We start from the raw sequence: 17,780 nt of genomic DNA on the forward strand, positions 1-17,780 counted from the left end.
TGCGTACTCATTTTATCCCATGGAAGAGAATGATTTTTCGCTCAAGAGTAAAATTGAAAGGCACCATAATTGTTAAGACTTCCTTACCTGGATTCCAAGAAAACTGCTCCATGTTTCTCAGACATACTATTAGCAAAAGCACATAATTTGTGAATCGTTCCTTAATATCTGAAAAGAAGTTTAACATAAAAAAATAGTAGAGTGTATATAAATAATATAATACTACTATAGTATGTATCCAAAATAATTTTCTTTTAAGTCAGAGTATGATGAAATTATATTACAGTGTAAATGTCTGTGAGATAAATATTTTATTTATAGGGTGGTGCCACACTGGCAAGCCATTTACTTCTTTCCCCAACATAATCCTAGTACAGAAATGCCAGTTCTCTACAAACCTCAAAAAATGGTCAAAGCATCAGTCTGGTCAGACTCAGTCAAATTCCTCCAACGGTCTTTGGGGACATAAGGAAACTGTTTTTATTTCACAAAAGAAGAAAAAAATAGAAGCAGAGAGTAAAATACAAGACTTTGGGTAACATAAAACCCCTGCTTCCCAGACTGCTTCTGATCTGTTAAGTATTTCAGGTCTGGAATACAAGAACCAACTGGATGACTCCTTTAGCTAGCTAACAAAGCCAACAGCATTACTAAGGGAACTTAGGGGAATAAGATAAGCCAAAAATTAGGTTTCATGATGATATTCACCTTAATTACTAAGTATTCTGAGCTTAGTCTGAATGAATTTAATAAAAGCAAAGAACTAAATTCCTGCTAAGGGCTAGTTAATACATTTCACTTTTTAAGTTGTTATCTTCTTATCAGCATCTAAGATACTATGTAATCAGGAAATGGAATGAAATAAATCTCTGTCTGACTTGGGGTGAACTCTTACGTTAGTTAAAAAGTGAAACTTCCAAAATGGGAATGTTTTCTCTTAATCACTATTCAGTTCAGTTCAGTTCAGTCGCTCAGTCGTGCCCGACTCTTTGCGACCCCATGAATCGCAGCACGCCAGGCCTCCCTGTCCATCACCAACTCCCGGAGTTCACTCAGACTCATGTCCATCGAGTCAGTGATGCCATCCAGCCATCTTATCCTCTGTCGTCCCCTTCTCCTCCTGCCCCCAATCCCTCCCAGCATCAGAGTCTTTTCCAATGAGTCAACTCTTAAAAACACTGGTGATTAATGCTTTAAAAGTATCTTTGATATTCAAATTATTAATCTCCTTTTTCTAAGTTACCACTAACAGGGATATACTTTAACATATTTACAATCACATTTTAAATGTGAAGTGACTATTTTGTTTCCAACAGTTATTCAAATGAATGCAAGTACACAGGCTTATGTTAAGAGACTTAAACAGAATTACCCTGAGCTGGAACCTTACTTCACACCAATGTAACGCCTGCAGGGTCTTTCTGAATGTATAGTTCATAGTGTCAGTGGGTTACAAACTATGTAAAACTCTTCATTTTAAGAACCCAAGTCAGAAAGGCCTAGATTCCATACTCAGCTTGGGCTTACACTGACATGAAGTGCAAGAAAGGACCAAAAGTTGAAAACTTGTGTTTTATTAACTAAACTCTATTTCATGTGTCCTCGGACAATTCCCCGAAAGAAAAATACAGTCAGGCAATAAAATGAAAGGGATAAAGTTGCTCTAAAGTTTCCAAACCAGGTTTTCAACATTAAACTCGCGTAAGGTACTGAATTTGATCCCACCTACATGGCATCTCTCTCTAGGAGAGATTTTTCTTTTTCTTATGTGGGAATGGGTTTTAAGGCTACTTTAGGTAAAATTCGGAGAAGGCAATGGCACCCCACTCCGGTACTCTTGCCTGGAAAATCCCACGGACGGAGGAGCCTGGTGGGCTGCCGTCTATGGGGTCGTACAGAGTCGGACATGACTGAAGTGACTTAGCAGAAGGTAAAATTAATTTCTTGTAAAACTTGAAGGGAGATAGAAGGCGGTACAAGGCAGACCACACTGCACTGTAACATACGCTATTCTACCTCTAACGAAAAGCAAGACTGTTCATGTTGATTACTAACCATTTTAAGCCAGAATATACTCTTGAATTTCTTGTAAACTCACATGCATTGCTTGATCAATAGGCCATTATTTTCAGAGCTTTCTTAAAACGGAAATACTAAATTCCTAATTTTTCTAAGCTAAGAGGTTATAATTCTGGGGACTTGTTTCTACAAGAAAGGAAAGGGAACATGAATTATCTCAACATATTGGTGATAAGGTTGAAAATTGTTCACAATCTCCTCCACACAATAAAGATTAAAAACTGTTAAAACTTTAAAAAGACCTGCATGCCTAGTTTACAGCTCTACGAAGAGTGCCTACTGAAATCAGGCTCTTAAGTAAAAAGAGCATGATTTCTGCTACAAGTGAAAGTCTCATAGTTGCCTCCATAGAAGAAGAAATCCTATCTCAGCTTCCCTCCTGTCTCGCCCCTTCCTCTCCCATTTCAAATTCACAGACTGGCAGCACACATTCGAAAGAGCATCACTGCACAGAAAGACACAAGCGCACACTGCCTCTCACAGCTCTGAGGTCCAAGGTTTCATCACTGCTCCACAGAACGGCCTAACGTTTCTCATGAGTTCTTTTTGTTCGCTGCCTAGTTATCAAATCTCCTGTAATTCCAAACGCTCCTCTGCTTCAATATATTCACGTCATTACTTTCCTTGCCTAACACAGAGGCAAAATTTACACATGTGGAAGTTTTAAATGTAGAATTTGATGGGTTCTGATGAACCCATAAGCTCTGCCACCACTCCCGTAGCTAAAACATGAAGAGTTCCATCACTGCAGTAAGTTTCCTCACACCCTCCTAGCCAATCCCCACCCCCATAAGCAATGACTGTTTGATTTCCATTATCATAAATTAATTTTGTCTGATCACAAACCTCATAAATATGAAATCACACAGCATGTACTTATTTATGTCCGGCCTCTTCTCACTCAGCATAGAGCTTTTGAGATTCCTCTACACAGTCGAAAATACAGTGGTTCTAACGGCTGAGCAGTGTTTGCAGTGTAGGTATACTGGCATTTATGTATCTGCTTTCCTCTGAACAGGAGGGTCTGGGTTGTTTCTAATTTGGGGCTGTGAATAAGGCTGCCATAACCATTCTCGTACAAGTCCTCTTGTGAAACCATGTTCCTGCTGCTGGGCGCCAGGGCAGGTGACCGTGTAAGGCTGGAGGAAGCCCCTAAGGGTTCCCGGAGCAGCTGCAGCCGTGCACACTGGCCCCGGGGCCGGGCGCGCCTCAGCGTCACTGGCGCGCCGGCAACCACGGGACCGGACATTCTGGTGGGCGCCTGGTGGTCTCTCCTTGGCTTTCTCACCCCGATTTGCCACCACGGTGCACATAGCAACAGGGTGAATGAGATAAATAACATCTTCACAAGAACAGTCTCAACTTCACAGAATCTTGTCCAGGGATCCGTGGGCCACACCTTAAGACACTGCTGTTCTGATTATGACAACTATGTTAAGATAATGTTTCTGGGATAAATTTTGTGCCCTCACACTCTACAGAATTAGGAAGGAGGCAGTAAGTCATAACTGAGAAAGCTGAGACCTATCTGAGGTGTGTCACCACGATTCTGCTCTCAGCGGCTAAGTGGGTGACCTTGAGCGAGTCAGATCATTTTCTCTGTATTTCAGTTTACACATCTGTAAAATGGAGTCATATCAGCAGCTTCCAAGAAATTTATGAGTTAGAAAGATAAGATAATAAATAATTATGGGCATTTGTATAGCAGTCTGTGCTATAGTATGGTAAAGTGTAGTACCATACTATACCATTGTATGAAAGTATGGTAAAGTACTATACAAATGCCCGTAATTAGTTATTATATTAAACATCCTCAAGATCACAATAACCAAAATACAAAAAACATGGTAAAGATGTTGAGAGAGTTAAGAGAAAACACAGCTTTAAGTCAAAGAAACAGTGGCCTGTTGGAGATGTGACATTAAGAATTTCAGAATGAATTACACAGTAACTCTGCATAAAGCTTCAAGTAGAATCTGATTGTACCTACCGCTATTTGACATTTGAAAAAGATTGTTCTTTTCGAACTTCTTGAAAACACTTCCTTTAATTTCGACAAACTGAAAGAGAACACACAAAAGTCGTCTTTATTATTACCACAGTTTAAAAAAGTGATGTGCTATATATTAAACTTCCCAGAGAATAAATAAAAATTAAGAAAAAAAACCCAATTTTCTCCCATCTAGAATACTGCTGTTAATGTACCCATACAACCTCAAAAATGTAAAATAAAATCTCATACTTACATTATTAGACATCATGATAGTAAGCAGGGACTTGTTGTGTGAGTTGAAAGCCACGTTGAGAGTTGTTGCTTGAACCATTATAAGGATGGCGTGCAAAACTAGCAGTTAAGTGACGTCAAGGGAAAAACTGAATTCTGGTTCCAGTTTATATTAACAGATATGTTATTAAAATCTCAGAAGTTTCAAATGGGAAAAATACGCCTATGCTTTCTAAATCATGCCTTACCTAAGTACTGTATTATCTTTGTGATTTCCCTGTTAGCTACAGTTGATACACATTTGATGGGATAAGAAACCTAGGAAACAAACTACGGAACAAACAAACGCAGAAACGATCCAACCGCTTAGACGGTGAGTTCTGGAGGACCGCCGTCTTGTTCTTTCTGGAGGACAGCCGTCTTGTTATTTCTGGAGCTTTGGCATTGGGCATGATGCTTGGGAAACGGGATCTCAGAAAAGTTTATTAAATAATGGAACACATTATGGTAAATCCTGAAAGAAGAGACTTAGATATATACATTGTGAATTCAGATAATTTACATCCTAAAACAGAAAAGAACATAAAGTGAGAGTCAGTCTGGAACTGATTTTCCTCTCTGGTTTTCGTCGGGGGATGGGGAACGCAGGAGTCAGAAATGTCTGGTAATCAGGATTCTTCTTCAGATGCCAGTTCTGAAGACATTCATGAGCTGCAGAATTATATCGCCTGTGGAAGAGCTTAAATTCCATGGAAGAGCTTAAATTAGAACAGTAATTTTTTACTCCACTGTGTCTGAAACAATCTTTTACTCGCCACAGACATTTTCCCCATACAGTCCCTTAACTTTCCAGATGTTAACCCAATTCTTTTAAGCACTGTTCTTTCAAAGACAGGACAAAACAAAACCACACGACACATTCCTGTGAACCTGCCCTGCTCCCATAGGAAGCGAGTGTGAGTACGCGCATATATGTAAACACCTAGGCATGCACAGTATACACACGCGTGCACACTGTGTTACACAGTAAAACATTTATTCTCCAAAAAAAAAAGCTTTTAGATGGAGGTGAGGGAAGGGGAAAGAAAACCTCTAGAATTCCTCCCCAGCTAATTTCAAATTTTACTTCTAGATGAACTGCATACATTTTATTTTTCATTTATTTTTTTATTGAAGAACTGCATACATTCTCAGCTGAAGGTTATAACAAAGAATTCATAGGTTTAGGGGCAACTTTATAAAATTCTAACTTAAGTATGAAAAAGCTATATAGATCTATATAAATCTGAAGTATGTATAAATATAACTACCTCTTTATTCTAAAATCCTTCCTTAGAACCAGGTTCTAGCAGTTTAAAGGGGCATGCATACATGACTCTTTAATTTACAGTTAGAGCTGACCCCTGAGCAACATGGGTCTGAACTGCATGGGTCCACTTACACACATGTAATTTTCAATAGTAAAATACTACAGTATTAAATGGGCTGTTGTTGGCTGAACCCTCGGATACAGAGACTGGTTATAACTGATACCCGGATTGCTGCTGTTGCTATTTACCTGCTAAGTTGTGTCTGACTCTTTGCAACCCTATGGACTGTAGCCCGCCAGGCTCCACTGTCCATGGGATTTCCCAGGTAGGAGTACTGGAGTGGGGTGCCATTTCCTTCTCCAGGGGATCTTTCTGACTCAGGGATCAGACCTGCATCTTCTTTGTCTTCTGGTGGGTGGATTCTTTTCCATTGAGCAACCAGATGAAGCCCCATACTTGGATTAGTCCCTGTGTTCAAGGACTAAGTAGACTGTTATAACCAATTTCTCAAAAGAAAGTAGACATTTCACATTAATCTTTAGGATACACACGCACACGCACACGCACACGCACACACACACACCCCTCTCTAAGTCTGAGAAATGGCTAAGCGAACAGGATAATGTAAAACGCGCATCCCCGAGCGGCCTGAAAGGATACAGACATAGAGGACTGCCATGAAGAAGTGGGGGGCCACCCCGATGTGGGCCCTCCTCCGCTCCTTGGGCTCTGTGGCTGTCCAGTACAGAGCGTCTAATATATCTTGCCCAAAGGAGGAAAACAGGCGATCTGCTACCTAAAGAGAAAAATCAAGGAAGCGCGTTTCTTACTATGCTGTCGGTACATCTTATTAAACTTCAGAGGTAACGCAAACACCAGAGGAGATAAGCTCCAAGAGAGACAGGAGCTTTGTTTACTTACTCGTTCCCATTTTCTCATTCTCTGACACACGCGGAGCGCCCAGGTGTTGTACTAACTGAATTAGAATTTGTCTAACTAGCCACGTTTGTAACAAGGAAAATCTTAGTCATAAAAATAAAAGGCAGACGATACATCAAAATCATAGTTCTTCTGGCTTTAACGCTTTGAATTTAAATTCAGGACTCAAACTTTTAAGGACAAATATATCACTTGACCCATTCTCCTCATACCTAATACTGGTAACTAAGAATAGCTGTGATTTGTTTGAAGTTTACCGTATAAGAATATAATAAGCAAATTTATTCCTGGAAGACATTTTCAAGTACTCATCTCCATGAATGTAGTCCAACAGATAAAGAGAAGCACATAAAAGAGAAAAAAAGGAGGGCTATCGTTCAGGATTCAGTTGGAATGTCACATTCTGAGACAGGACGTTCCTGGCCTATCCGACCTTTGGTGGCTCCTGTGGTCTCCAAAGCATCATCCTGTTCCTCTTCATCACGGTATTTATCACTGCCTCTCTCCCACCTATGGAATATTAGCCAGGGGACTAGGCTTGTCCACCTCAGGCTCTTCGGGATCTCAGCATCCAGGAAGTGTTGATTAAACATTTGCCAAATGAAGAAATGATAGCTATCATTGAGGGCGCTCCCACCACACGCCTGGCTTGTGCTAAGCTCCTTCTATTCGCTGTCTCATGGAAACCTTGCAATTCTCCTAATGTCTCCATCTCACAGACGACAAGCTGAAGAGCAGAGTCACTCAGCAGCTGGCCGCACGTGCAGGATAACCAGGATTGGAGGGAGTTATCTCTAGACTAGAGCTTGGACTCTGCTCCACTGCGCTTAAACTACATCATCAACTGTAGTCTACAGAGTGAGTGAGTATTTAAACCACCAGGATCAGCAATTCATGGATCCTCTTGCTTGGCCTACTTCCTGATAACAGCAACAGCAGCACCTTGTGGGCGGCGCTGTACAACAGGAGGTGCCTATCTTAAGTTTTGGGGGGAGGGAGAAGCCTGGTCAGCTGCAATCCCCCCAGGGAGGAGGCAGCGGGACTTGACAAGGAGAGCTACCCACATGGCCAGAGGGGACAGAAGGCCTGGGCTTTTCTTTGATGGGAGTGAGGGGAGCGCACGGACAGCTACTCTGCTTCACAAACCCAGCCAAACCCACTGTCACATCTCACCTGACCTGGCAAAGCAGGTGTGCGGCAACGAGCCCGCACCAGGAAGCTGGGGTGTGGTTCCAACACATCTCAGTCGATGAATTTAGAAGCAAACAGGATGGCTAGAGTGTGTGGTTTTGTGAAGAGACGGGAAGTCCCCACCTATCACACCCAGGCAGTGGCATAGCAGAGGGGCCAGCAGTCCCACATCACCCCACGTGTCCACCACATGTCAGGAAAACCCACTGCAGACATGACTTTGCCCACAAAGGTCCGTTTAGTCAAGGCTATGGTTTTTCCAGTAGTCACATACAGATGTGAGAGTCGGACTACAAAGAAAGCTGGATGCCAAAGAATTGATGCTTCTGAACTGTGGTGTTGGAGAAGACTCCTGAGAACCCCTTGGACGGCAAGGAGATCCAACCAGCCCCTTCTAAAGGAGATCAGTCCTAGGTGTTCATTGGAAGGACTGATGCTAAAGCTGAAACTCCAATACTCTGGCCACCTGATGTGAAGAACTGACTCATTGGAAAAGACCCTGATGCTGGGAAAGATTGAAGGCAGGAGAAAGGGACGACAGAGGACGAGATGGTTGGATGGCATCACCAACCTGATGGACTTGAGTTTGAGTAGGTGCTGGAGTTGGTGATGGACAGGGAAGCCTGGCATGCTGCAGTCCATGGGGTCGCAAAGAGTCAGACATGACTGAGGGACTGAACTGAACTGAGTCAAAGAGACAGGGAGACCTTACTGGGGTCCCCGAAAAGCAGTGCAGAAAAGTACACGCTGAATCTTAAAGGTTAATGACATAACCCAGGTTAGTTTACTATTTAAAAAACAACTTGAGACTCTGCCTAAAAGGAAAGTGGTTTTCTATCGTGCACTTTGTGTAACTGTTTATTTCTTACATAAATGCCGATTTTCACAGGATGACTACTTTAAAGCGTAGTGTACTTTGAAGACATATTGTATTAAAAGTGTTAAATACTTAGAGAAACTGGGAAATTGTTTACTTGTTCTGTGTGAAAATTTAAAAGCAATTTAAAGTATAAATCTACTATAGCCAATAAACACATAATCCTAAAAATCTCTTCATAAGATTTAAAGTTCTAACAGAAAGCACACACGGGTTTCCAATGAATCGAGACAATACTCCCGTCATCTGACAGTTTACACTCTCAAGGGGGCACTGACTCCGAAAGGTCTAGACGGCCGGTCACCCTCCTCCCCACCGGAGGACACACAATGCCCTGCGGACTGGCTGCCCCCAGTGTGTCCTGGGACGCACAGGCACCATCTCGTTAGAGGGATTCTAAATCAGAACGTGCGTTCTCACAAGGCCACCCCTGATGGTATGAAGCCGAGGCTGGAGGCGCGGCTGGCAGAGCCGGCGGGAAGCTGTCCCGTGCAGGCCGCCGGGCGCCGTGGGCCGGGCCTGCCGGGCTCACCTCGAGCATGTTGTAGATGATGTACAGCTTGATGACTGACTGCCCCCGGATCAGGTGATACATCATGGAATAGTCCACGTAGTGCATCATGAAATAGCAGATGACCAAGATGACCCCCTTCAGGACGTCACACACCTGGGCGGGCTGAAGCACACGTCTGTCCCTGAAACAGATGAGAAGTAATAGACGGTGAGTTTCACCTTCCGTGCTCTTGAATAAATCATCTTTACGGGAGAGGCAGTGGCAAACAAAGGGAACAGCCAACAAAAACTTCATGTTAACGAGGAAAGCTATGCTGACTGCTCAACAGTAGCACATTTCCTGCCCAGGTCGAGAATATGAAGATACTAGACCAGAATTGCAATGAGAGGAAGTGGGAACCTTAGCGAGTGACCGCAGAGGGCAGGTGGCTGCTGGCCGAGCGCCTGGGAGCAAGGGGTTTCCACAATGAGGACACAGGCCTCCCAGCTCATCAGGATCCTGGGACCCACGGGCGCGGCGCTTCTGACACAGTGACAGTGTTCTACGCTACTTTCCATGATCAGTTCTTACAGACAGCACGGTGTCCCACTGCGTGGATGCATCATAATTTAACAATACCGACAGATTTCCAGCCTTTTGCAACTGTAAACCATGATGTAAGTAAGGTACATGTCATACCTCGTAAGTGAAAACACATTCATAGGATAAAGTCTTAAAACTGGAATCTCACGTTCTTTACGTTCACTTGTCCTTCTGGTAATACCTGTGCTGCCCTCTGCAGGAGCTGTACCAATTTACACTTGCACCAGATGCCTGGAAGCTCAGGTGCATCCATGCAGGGACGCTGGCTAATGCCACTGGTGGGAATCCAATTCAGCAGTTTCACTGTTGATTTCCCTCACTAGAACACTGACATATTCTTCATATATTTATCTATACTTTCTGTGAATTCTCTCCTCGTATCTTCTTACTAGTTTGTAGGATGGTTGTTATATTACAAACATTAGCCCTCTGCAACATGAGTTGGAAATACAGTTGCCCCTTGAATAACATGGGTTTGGACTGTACGGGTCCACTTATACGTGGATTTTTTCCAATAAATACGTTACTTCAGCACTACGTGACCTACGGTTGGCTGAGTCCATGGATGAGGAAACACAGAGAGAGAGGAGTCCTGGATACAGAGGGACCATGGATATGGCAGGCTCTACAGTGTGCGTGGGGCTGGTACCCCAACCCTCAGGGGCTCAAGTGCTGACGATGGTTTTCCCCCCTAATTAATATATGCAGAATCATTCCTTACTTCCGAGGTCAGAGTACAAAGAGCTAAACCTAAATTGTGAATGGAAATGTATTCCTAAGATACAGGGAAAAAAATACATTACAAAAGAAGGAAGTAAGATGTCTATCACGACACGTAAACTTCCTGGGACTGGGATGGAAAGGTGTTTTCTCTCAGTCCACTGCAGGCGACTCCTCAAGATGGAACACGCGCAGGCCCTGCCTTGGCAGCATCTTCACACCGTGCGGCCAGCAGAAAGCCTGAAGACCTGCATCAGGAGACGCAGAGCCTCTTCACCTTGCTGCCGTGATGGCACTGCGGCTCCTACTGAGGGGTGAGCTCCCTTTCCAAGGGCTGCTGGCATCCTGAGCTTTCACTTACTGGCTGCTCCCTGGCTACCTACTCCCTGAGCTCCTGCCGAGCCCTCGGACACATTCAGATCAGGGGCGCTTTTCTTGCAAAGATCCCTGTTGGGTTCAGCAAGGACGGGAAACCGCTGCCAGAGTGCTGTAAGGGTGACGGTGAGGCACGCAGGACCTCAGCAACGTGCCCTGGGCACGGCTTTCAGTCTCATCACAGAGAGAACATGGAGCCCGACAGATGCCCCCAAAAGAGGCAGACTCTGTGAAGACTGCGTCCAGGGAGGGCCGGCAGCGGATGACCCTGGGCTGAACCAATAAGCTTAGATGCAGAGACGGGTCAGGACGGTCCAGGTCACACCCTGGGCCTTGAGACGGGCGCAAGAGAGCGAGGGGAGTTCTTCTCCGCAGTGAAAGTTCAAATCTTGGGGAAAATTGCCTCCAGGACAAGGCTGATATATCTCCACCATCACTTCTCTGTCCCTTTCTGTCTCCAGTGCTCTTCTCCCTCCTCACAGACGTGGCCCTGTCTTTCCCCATGAAATCAGGAGTGAGCTATGTCTTAGTTCGGACACTGAGCCCAGAGCACAGAACTCTGCCAAGGGCTGTGCAACTCTCAAGGGAATTCGCTGCTCCCTCCCCCCACGCCGAGATAAGTATTTGTCAAGAGCCGGAGGTAAACATTTCTAATGCAAACAATGAGAAAAGGAGACGTGCAGACACTCTTGGGCTCCTGGACTGTCTGTACCCCTGAGACAGCCGGGGCACAGACGGCAGCGTCAGCCACGAGCACCTGCCCACGTCCCCGCAGACGTGCGGGCACAGATGGGCACACACTGAAATGCACACATCACCCGCAGCTGGGGCCTTCCGTTTAAGCGCTGGAGGCCGTGCTTTATGAAAGAAAGAAAAGGACAGGAATGAAATGCAGGATGGCATTAGTGAATCTGCATTAATTACCCAAAGGCTTTAGGTAACTAATTACAGCAGAAATCTGCAGAGCTTTTAGGTCTAGAATGGCATCTACTCAGTTAACTGGTCTCAGCCAAAGCTCTTTAAGAGATGAAGGGACTTTTAACACATATATGTTCAATTGTGTCTCTTTATAAACATTTACAACAATGGAACAATGAGATAGTATATTCTCTAAGAAGGAACAGGCTTCCCTGGTGGCTCAGATGGAAAGAGTCTGCCTGCAATGCAGGAAACCTGGGTTTGATCCCTGGGTCAGGCAGATCCCCTGGAGGAGGGCATGGCAACCCACTGCAGTATTCTTGCCTGGAGAATTCCATGAATAGAGGAGCCTGGCAGGCTACAGTCCACGGGGTTGCAAAGAGTTGGACGTGACTGAACTGAACCAAACACTGAAAAGCTATAATCTCAAATAACATAATACCACACTGTTTAAACCAAGACGATACTAAGTTCAAAATCTCGCATAAATAACTTTAACTTAGCTTTATGTTGCCTAGGATTAAACCAGGTTGGGAAAATGCAGAAGCACTGTAGAAACATGCTACAATCCCCAGGTCCTGTGCGGCAGGCCCCTCTCCAGGCACTTCGTACGTTCTCTTGGTCAGTTTCCACAGTAACCTTATGAGATCCTATGAGGAAGGGACCACCACCATCCTAATTTCCCAAAGGGTATCAGGAACGTGACTGCAGCTGCAGTTCGGAAATAACAAGTGGCGGAGCCAGGATCCGACTCTTGGCCTCTGGCTCTAGAAGGCAATTTCTCATTCCCGCCTACTATTCTAGACGTTTCTTTAAAAGACCTTTTTAAACTCACAGGAATCAGCAACTCAGCATGTTTGATCTTTCAGCCTAATTTAATACTGTATAATTTATCACTGTACTGTCATCTCATTTGGAAAAATGATTAGGCTAAATACCAAATATAGCTACAATTTTTGCTCTTTGTTTCTAGAAAGAGAGGGGAAAAAAGGGCTGTTTCCACTGGATCTGCTGCTTTCTGTGCACTCTCTGCTTTGGTGGAAATGTTCCACTGCTTACATCATAACTGGTTGCTATGGAGATGACTGATTTTAAAAATTAGAGAGATTTATTCAAATAAAAAATGAAAGAAGCAGAACTGTTCAGAAACAAAGGATCTTGCTATCATATAAATGTCCCTGCAAATGAAAAAGGAAAGCTGAAAAAACCGAAGAAAAAAAAATCTAAGGTGGTATCACAACCTCTCTGAAGTAAGATTGAACCTCAGAGTAAGTTTACCTGGTGGAAACAACCCAAGCCAGCTCCAATGTTTGTTTCCTGCTCTGCCAGGACACTTGTGGATGACTGTGTGATACGCATTTCCAACTCCAAAGGAAGCTTATCCACCAGCCCTGCCAATCAGCTTTGAACTGGTTCCTGAGTAATGATTTCAGGGTGAAGCTCTTCCTTATAAATGCCTATGAAACAGCAGTTACTCCCAATTCATTTTGCAAATGCTGAAAATCCCACAGAAACATACAAACAAGTGGAGGAAGCTACTGGACAAAGTGAAAACCCCGCTAATCTAATTTATACCTTGGCTATCAGTTATCACAAGACAAGTACTATTAACCAAGAAATTCAACAGAACTTAAAATCATTTAAAACTTCAGGTTAAGCCACACTTGCGGAAATTAAACTTTCTACATTTCTAAATTTTATCTTTCGGTCATTCAAATACTTTCCCTGAATTTGCACATTTACCCGGGAAAGGACCCCGTTGCTTCAAGAGCACTCTTGGGGAACAGAATGATGGAGCACACAAAGATGGTCAGTTGCAGGGTTTTCCTCACCCTGTGCAGCAGGAAGTGCTCAGCTGACCAAGACTGAAGTGTGAGCTGACAAGTGAACAGAAAGACCGGGAAAGAGGAGGCAGCGTCCGTGACCACGACACCACGGTAATCCGTGCCTACTTCATGTTCAAATCACTGTTCGAACATGCCAAGGCACCAGCGCGAGCACTTCATCACGAAACACACAGCCTGGAGCTATCTTTCTTTCTCTCTTAACGCTTCTAGCTGCTCATGGTATGACTGAAAGAATGAAGAAATACAAAGGACTACTGGAAAAATGTGAAAAGTCAAAAATGGTGTCCATTTTTGAAAGAGAAGTCATTTTCTAATTTTAAAGTAAACTGCAATTAACTATTGAGATTAAGAGGTTTTCCTTACTTAGAAGACTGAAAATTGAGCACCTTAAGGTGTTGCAACAGACGGTAGAAAAATTAACCACAAATGCTTAAACTGAATGACTGAAGTGTTTCTTGGACTTTAAAATGATTCCAAACTATACTAGGGAAAAAAGCACTGGCTTGATAAAGCTATGTTTGGTGCTTGGATGATGCAAAATAAAAACCGCTCACATCGAAGGAACTTAAGCTCATGTGAAGGAACTGATGGGGCGTGGGGAGTGAAGGACTTGATGTCAAACCTAGACAGCATGTGTAATTGAAATTCATTTTATCAAGTGATCTTCCTAGGTTAGGTGAGATTCTGCTCAAATCCTGCACAAATGTGGACAAAACTATCACCAAGTTAGGATAAGGAAGCTCGTCTCCTTCTGAAGTGTCCATCTCCAAACAGTCATGTCTGTTTCCCATTATAATCAATATCTTGTTTGTACTGATGTCAATTTGGACAAGAGAACAGAAGAAAAATCAGGGTTTACTCACCACGAGGAGTCCCTGTGACACCACATTCCACTCTACAAAGGAAGTGAGAGGGCTCCTCCCTTCGGTCTGATTTACGAGAGAGAAAGAGAGAGAGAACGTTGTAATGTCGCTACGCTACTGAGAGCGCCAAGGTGAGGAGGAGGAGGGGACGACGAGACCTGCGGTGGGAAGACCCTCTAACGAGACCCTGCTCTCTACAAACGAGCATGGAGGCCCGGCCTGGGAGGGGAATGACGGCCGGCCGCGACTCCCGGAGAAGCGGCGCGAGCATGCCAGGGGCAGCACAAATCACTCAGGTCGGAATTAAGGCTTATGTCTGAAAAAGAGGGAAAATCTCGTGTGTGTGTGTGTTCGTGTGTGAAGTTCATTTCAGGGAGAACTACCTTGGAGGAGGTAAGGCAGGGGGAGGAAACCCAACGGGTTAAGAAACACTCGAGCACCTGAAATTCTTAATTCTTCAGGAGATGAGAGAGATTTTTATGGGGTAAGTTACCACTGCCTTAAAAACAGAAAGGTACTTGAAGCTTCCTAAGAGATATGCTTAAAACCAGGGTGAGAAATCAGTAAAATTTACTTGCATGTATTTTATTTGCTCTAATAGTAAAAGAAAAATACTCTAGCATTTACTACTCAAACCTCACCTACACTTATTGCTGTCTAAAATATCACAGCAAAGTTTTCAAAACCATCAGTTCTTGGCATTGGATAGTATCATTTTTCTCCACAACTTCGCTCACCTTCTAACTCAAGTAAGACTGAGGATTCTAAAACACAAAATGAAGTCACAGCTTGGAGGAGGAAAAAGGATACATAAAAATGCCAGGTAAATTAGAAATACACATACCACTGTTATTATTTATTTATTCTTTAAGTTCAGGAAAATAACACTGGGTACCTCTTTAGCATAAAGCACATTATGCTACATTTAGCAAATGTAGCTACTGTACAGCAGTCTACTTCTCTAAAAACAAAATGCTTTCATTCTTTCAAGAAACAAAGATATCTCATATAATAAACCAAAACCTAATTCCCATTTTCATCTCATCATTTAAAGAATTACCTTAATTCAAGAATTTTCTCGAATGTTTTTCCAAAATTATACTACCCTATCTGAGACAGAGGGGAGAAATACATAAATCAGTAGGCTTTTAGAGAACCTGCATGCTTTTATTATAACCTACAACAAAGTATGTAAGGGCAAAGATTTTTCAAGATTGTTAATTCGTTAGCAATAATTTTCACCACGTTATTCCTGAAATTGCTAAGGGTGGGTGTAAACGTTTCATGGAAGCAGTGCAGCCTTTGCAGATAACGTGCAGACAGCTAGAGTCAAGAAAAGTTACCCTGCCAACACCTCAAAATAAAAAAATATTTTCACAGGGTCAGAGGCTGGCAAAGTGCCCATCAGTGGAGCAGCCACAATACAGGCCGGCCTCCTTAAGGGCTGCTGAGTGGCCTCAGCCTGAAGGAAAAGCAGCGAGTCGGCTTTGTGTCAGGGCCAATTAAACCCCTAAGCCAAATCCTGTGACCAGTTTATGGAAGATTCACAAGTGGGTTCAGAGAGCCCATTCTAAAGCAGAAAACCTGGGAGACTGTCAGCTTCCACAGGCTCCACAAACACCGTGCCAGGCGTGACTGAACGTACAGGAGGTGAGAGCGCCGACCCCACTTCTGAAAGGAGGGCTGTGCCAGCCCTCGGCCACTGTCAGACGCTGACAACACGGCACCAGGGCCTGCAAACTGCTGCTGCGTTCATGCCAGCACCTTAACCACTTTGACAAATATCCTTTCTCCTCGCTCCCCAACTTTCTGGGTATACTTTCCAAGAACTAAGAGACAAGGAAGACAGTAACTTTGTTTGTTTTGGGCTGCAGCTAGAGGCAGGTGGAATTTTAGTTCCCTGACCGGGGACCAAACCTGTGCCCCTGCGCTGGAAGCATGGATCTTACCCACTGGACTACCAGGAAGTCCCTAACTTGTTTTTTTTAACAGAAAGGAAACTAAAACACAGGAGTGTGAGAAAAAGGAAATATAAAAAAATACAATTGACCTCTTTGCTGATCTTTTTCATTTCTTCTTATCTCTTCGAAAAAATTAAGTCACACTGAAGGAAAGAGCACTTTTTGCTTGCTGAAAAAGATGGAACATGATACAGCCACAGGAAAGAAAAGTCAAATAATCCTGAACAGAATAGAATGTTCGAAGAAAAAGAAGGCAAAACTTGTCTGATCAATAATTTTGTAAAAGAGAAAACATATTCATATACTCCTAAAATATCTGAAAGGTTTTAGACTTAGTATTAACAATAGTTTTAGTAATACAATTTTTTACTTTATATTTTAAGTTTCAAATATTTCAAGTTAGGTGCTTTAAAAAAATAACGCTCAGAAGACTTTGCTTTCTAAATTGCTCAAAGAAAATATGGACTGCAGCCCATGTTACCATCAGCAAAGTACTCCATTCTGATAAAGCACACTTAAGGCGCTGAGAGGGAGGCAGGGTCTTCGTATCTGTACGATCTGCCTATGCTCACGGAGTGCTTAGAAGTGCGGACGTTCCGTTGTTCCGTTACACCATCTTAACTGCGCTTCACGTTATATACACATATGTAACTGACGGCATAAAATGTAATTTTTCAGAGGAGCCAAACTGCAGGAACAGCAAGAATCCTCTGCCCAGGAAAACTGAACGGCGCCTTGCAGCAGGGTGACGGGCTGCCCTCTAGTGTCGGCCTGGTTGCAAGAGCGTGAAAATAGAACAGACTTGAATGCTGCCTTAAAATGTCACTCAGATTAATTTAGATTAAAAAGTATTTTAGAGAAATATATGAAAGTTATCATCTTTATTTTATAGGCTAAAAAAAAAATCTGAAAAGGTCTAGAAAAGGTTGGCTCCAGGGACCATCGACTCACTGAAGCCACCAGGAGCAGAGGGCTGAAGGCATCCCGGCTCTCTCCAACAGCTCTCCCGGTTTCCAGAACAAACACCAAAGGGCTTTCCTAGGCGACCTTGGTGCCTTGCTCCCCCAGGGGACACAGACACAGTTTAGATGCCTCTGCCACAGCAAGAACTCGGCTCTTCAAATAAGAGCCGCGAAACAGGGGCCCTTGGGAACATGGCAAATCCCCTTCGTCACTCACCCCGTGAACATCCACTGAGGGCTTGAGAGACCCCAGGAGCCCCTACAGAAGGACAGGGTCTTTAGCTTACACAGCCTTTTGACCCTTTACCTCATCATGCCAACAGCCACACAGAACACGCTTAAAGACAGCTAGGCAGGAACTTGCCTCACACTGCTGAGCCGAGAATAACTTAGAGGGAGAATAACCCAGCTCACGGAG

The 17,780-nt window shown here is 43.6% G+C and overlaps 1 protein-coding gene across 1 annotated transcript in view; it reads right to left on the reverse strand.

The window, feature by feature from the left end:
- Positions 1-17,780, reverse strand: part of TAPT1 (transmembrane anterior posterior transformation 1) — a 62,723-nt gene that overhangs the window by 13,287 nt on the left and 31,656 nt on the right. Inside the window, exons 4-8 of the mRNA XM_018049754.1 lie at positions 9,153-9,315; positions 6,274-6,409; positions 4,326-4,423; positions 4,070-4,139; positions 88-168 (exon numbers count right to left, since the gene is read on the reverse strand). Coding sequence (XP_017905243.1) covers positions 88-168; positions 4,070-4,139; positions 4,326-4,423; positions 6,274-6,409; positions 9,153-9,315 — 548 coding nt within the window. The remainder of the gene's footprint in view (positions 1-87; positions 169-4,069; positions 4,140-4,325; positions 4,424-6,273; positions 6,410-9,152; positions 9,316-17,780) is intronic.

Source organism: Capra hircus, chromosome 6, assembly GCF_001704415.2.
Source record: "Capra hircus breed San Clemente chromosome 6, ASM170441v1, whole genome shotgun sequence".
Taxonomy (NCBI): domain Eukaryota; kingdom Metazoa; phylum Chordata; class Mammalia; order Artiodactyla; family Bovidae; genus Capra; species Capra hircus.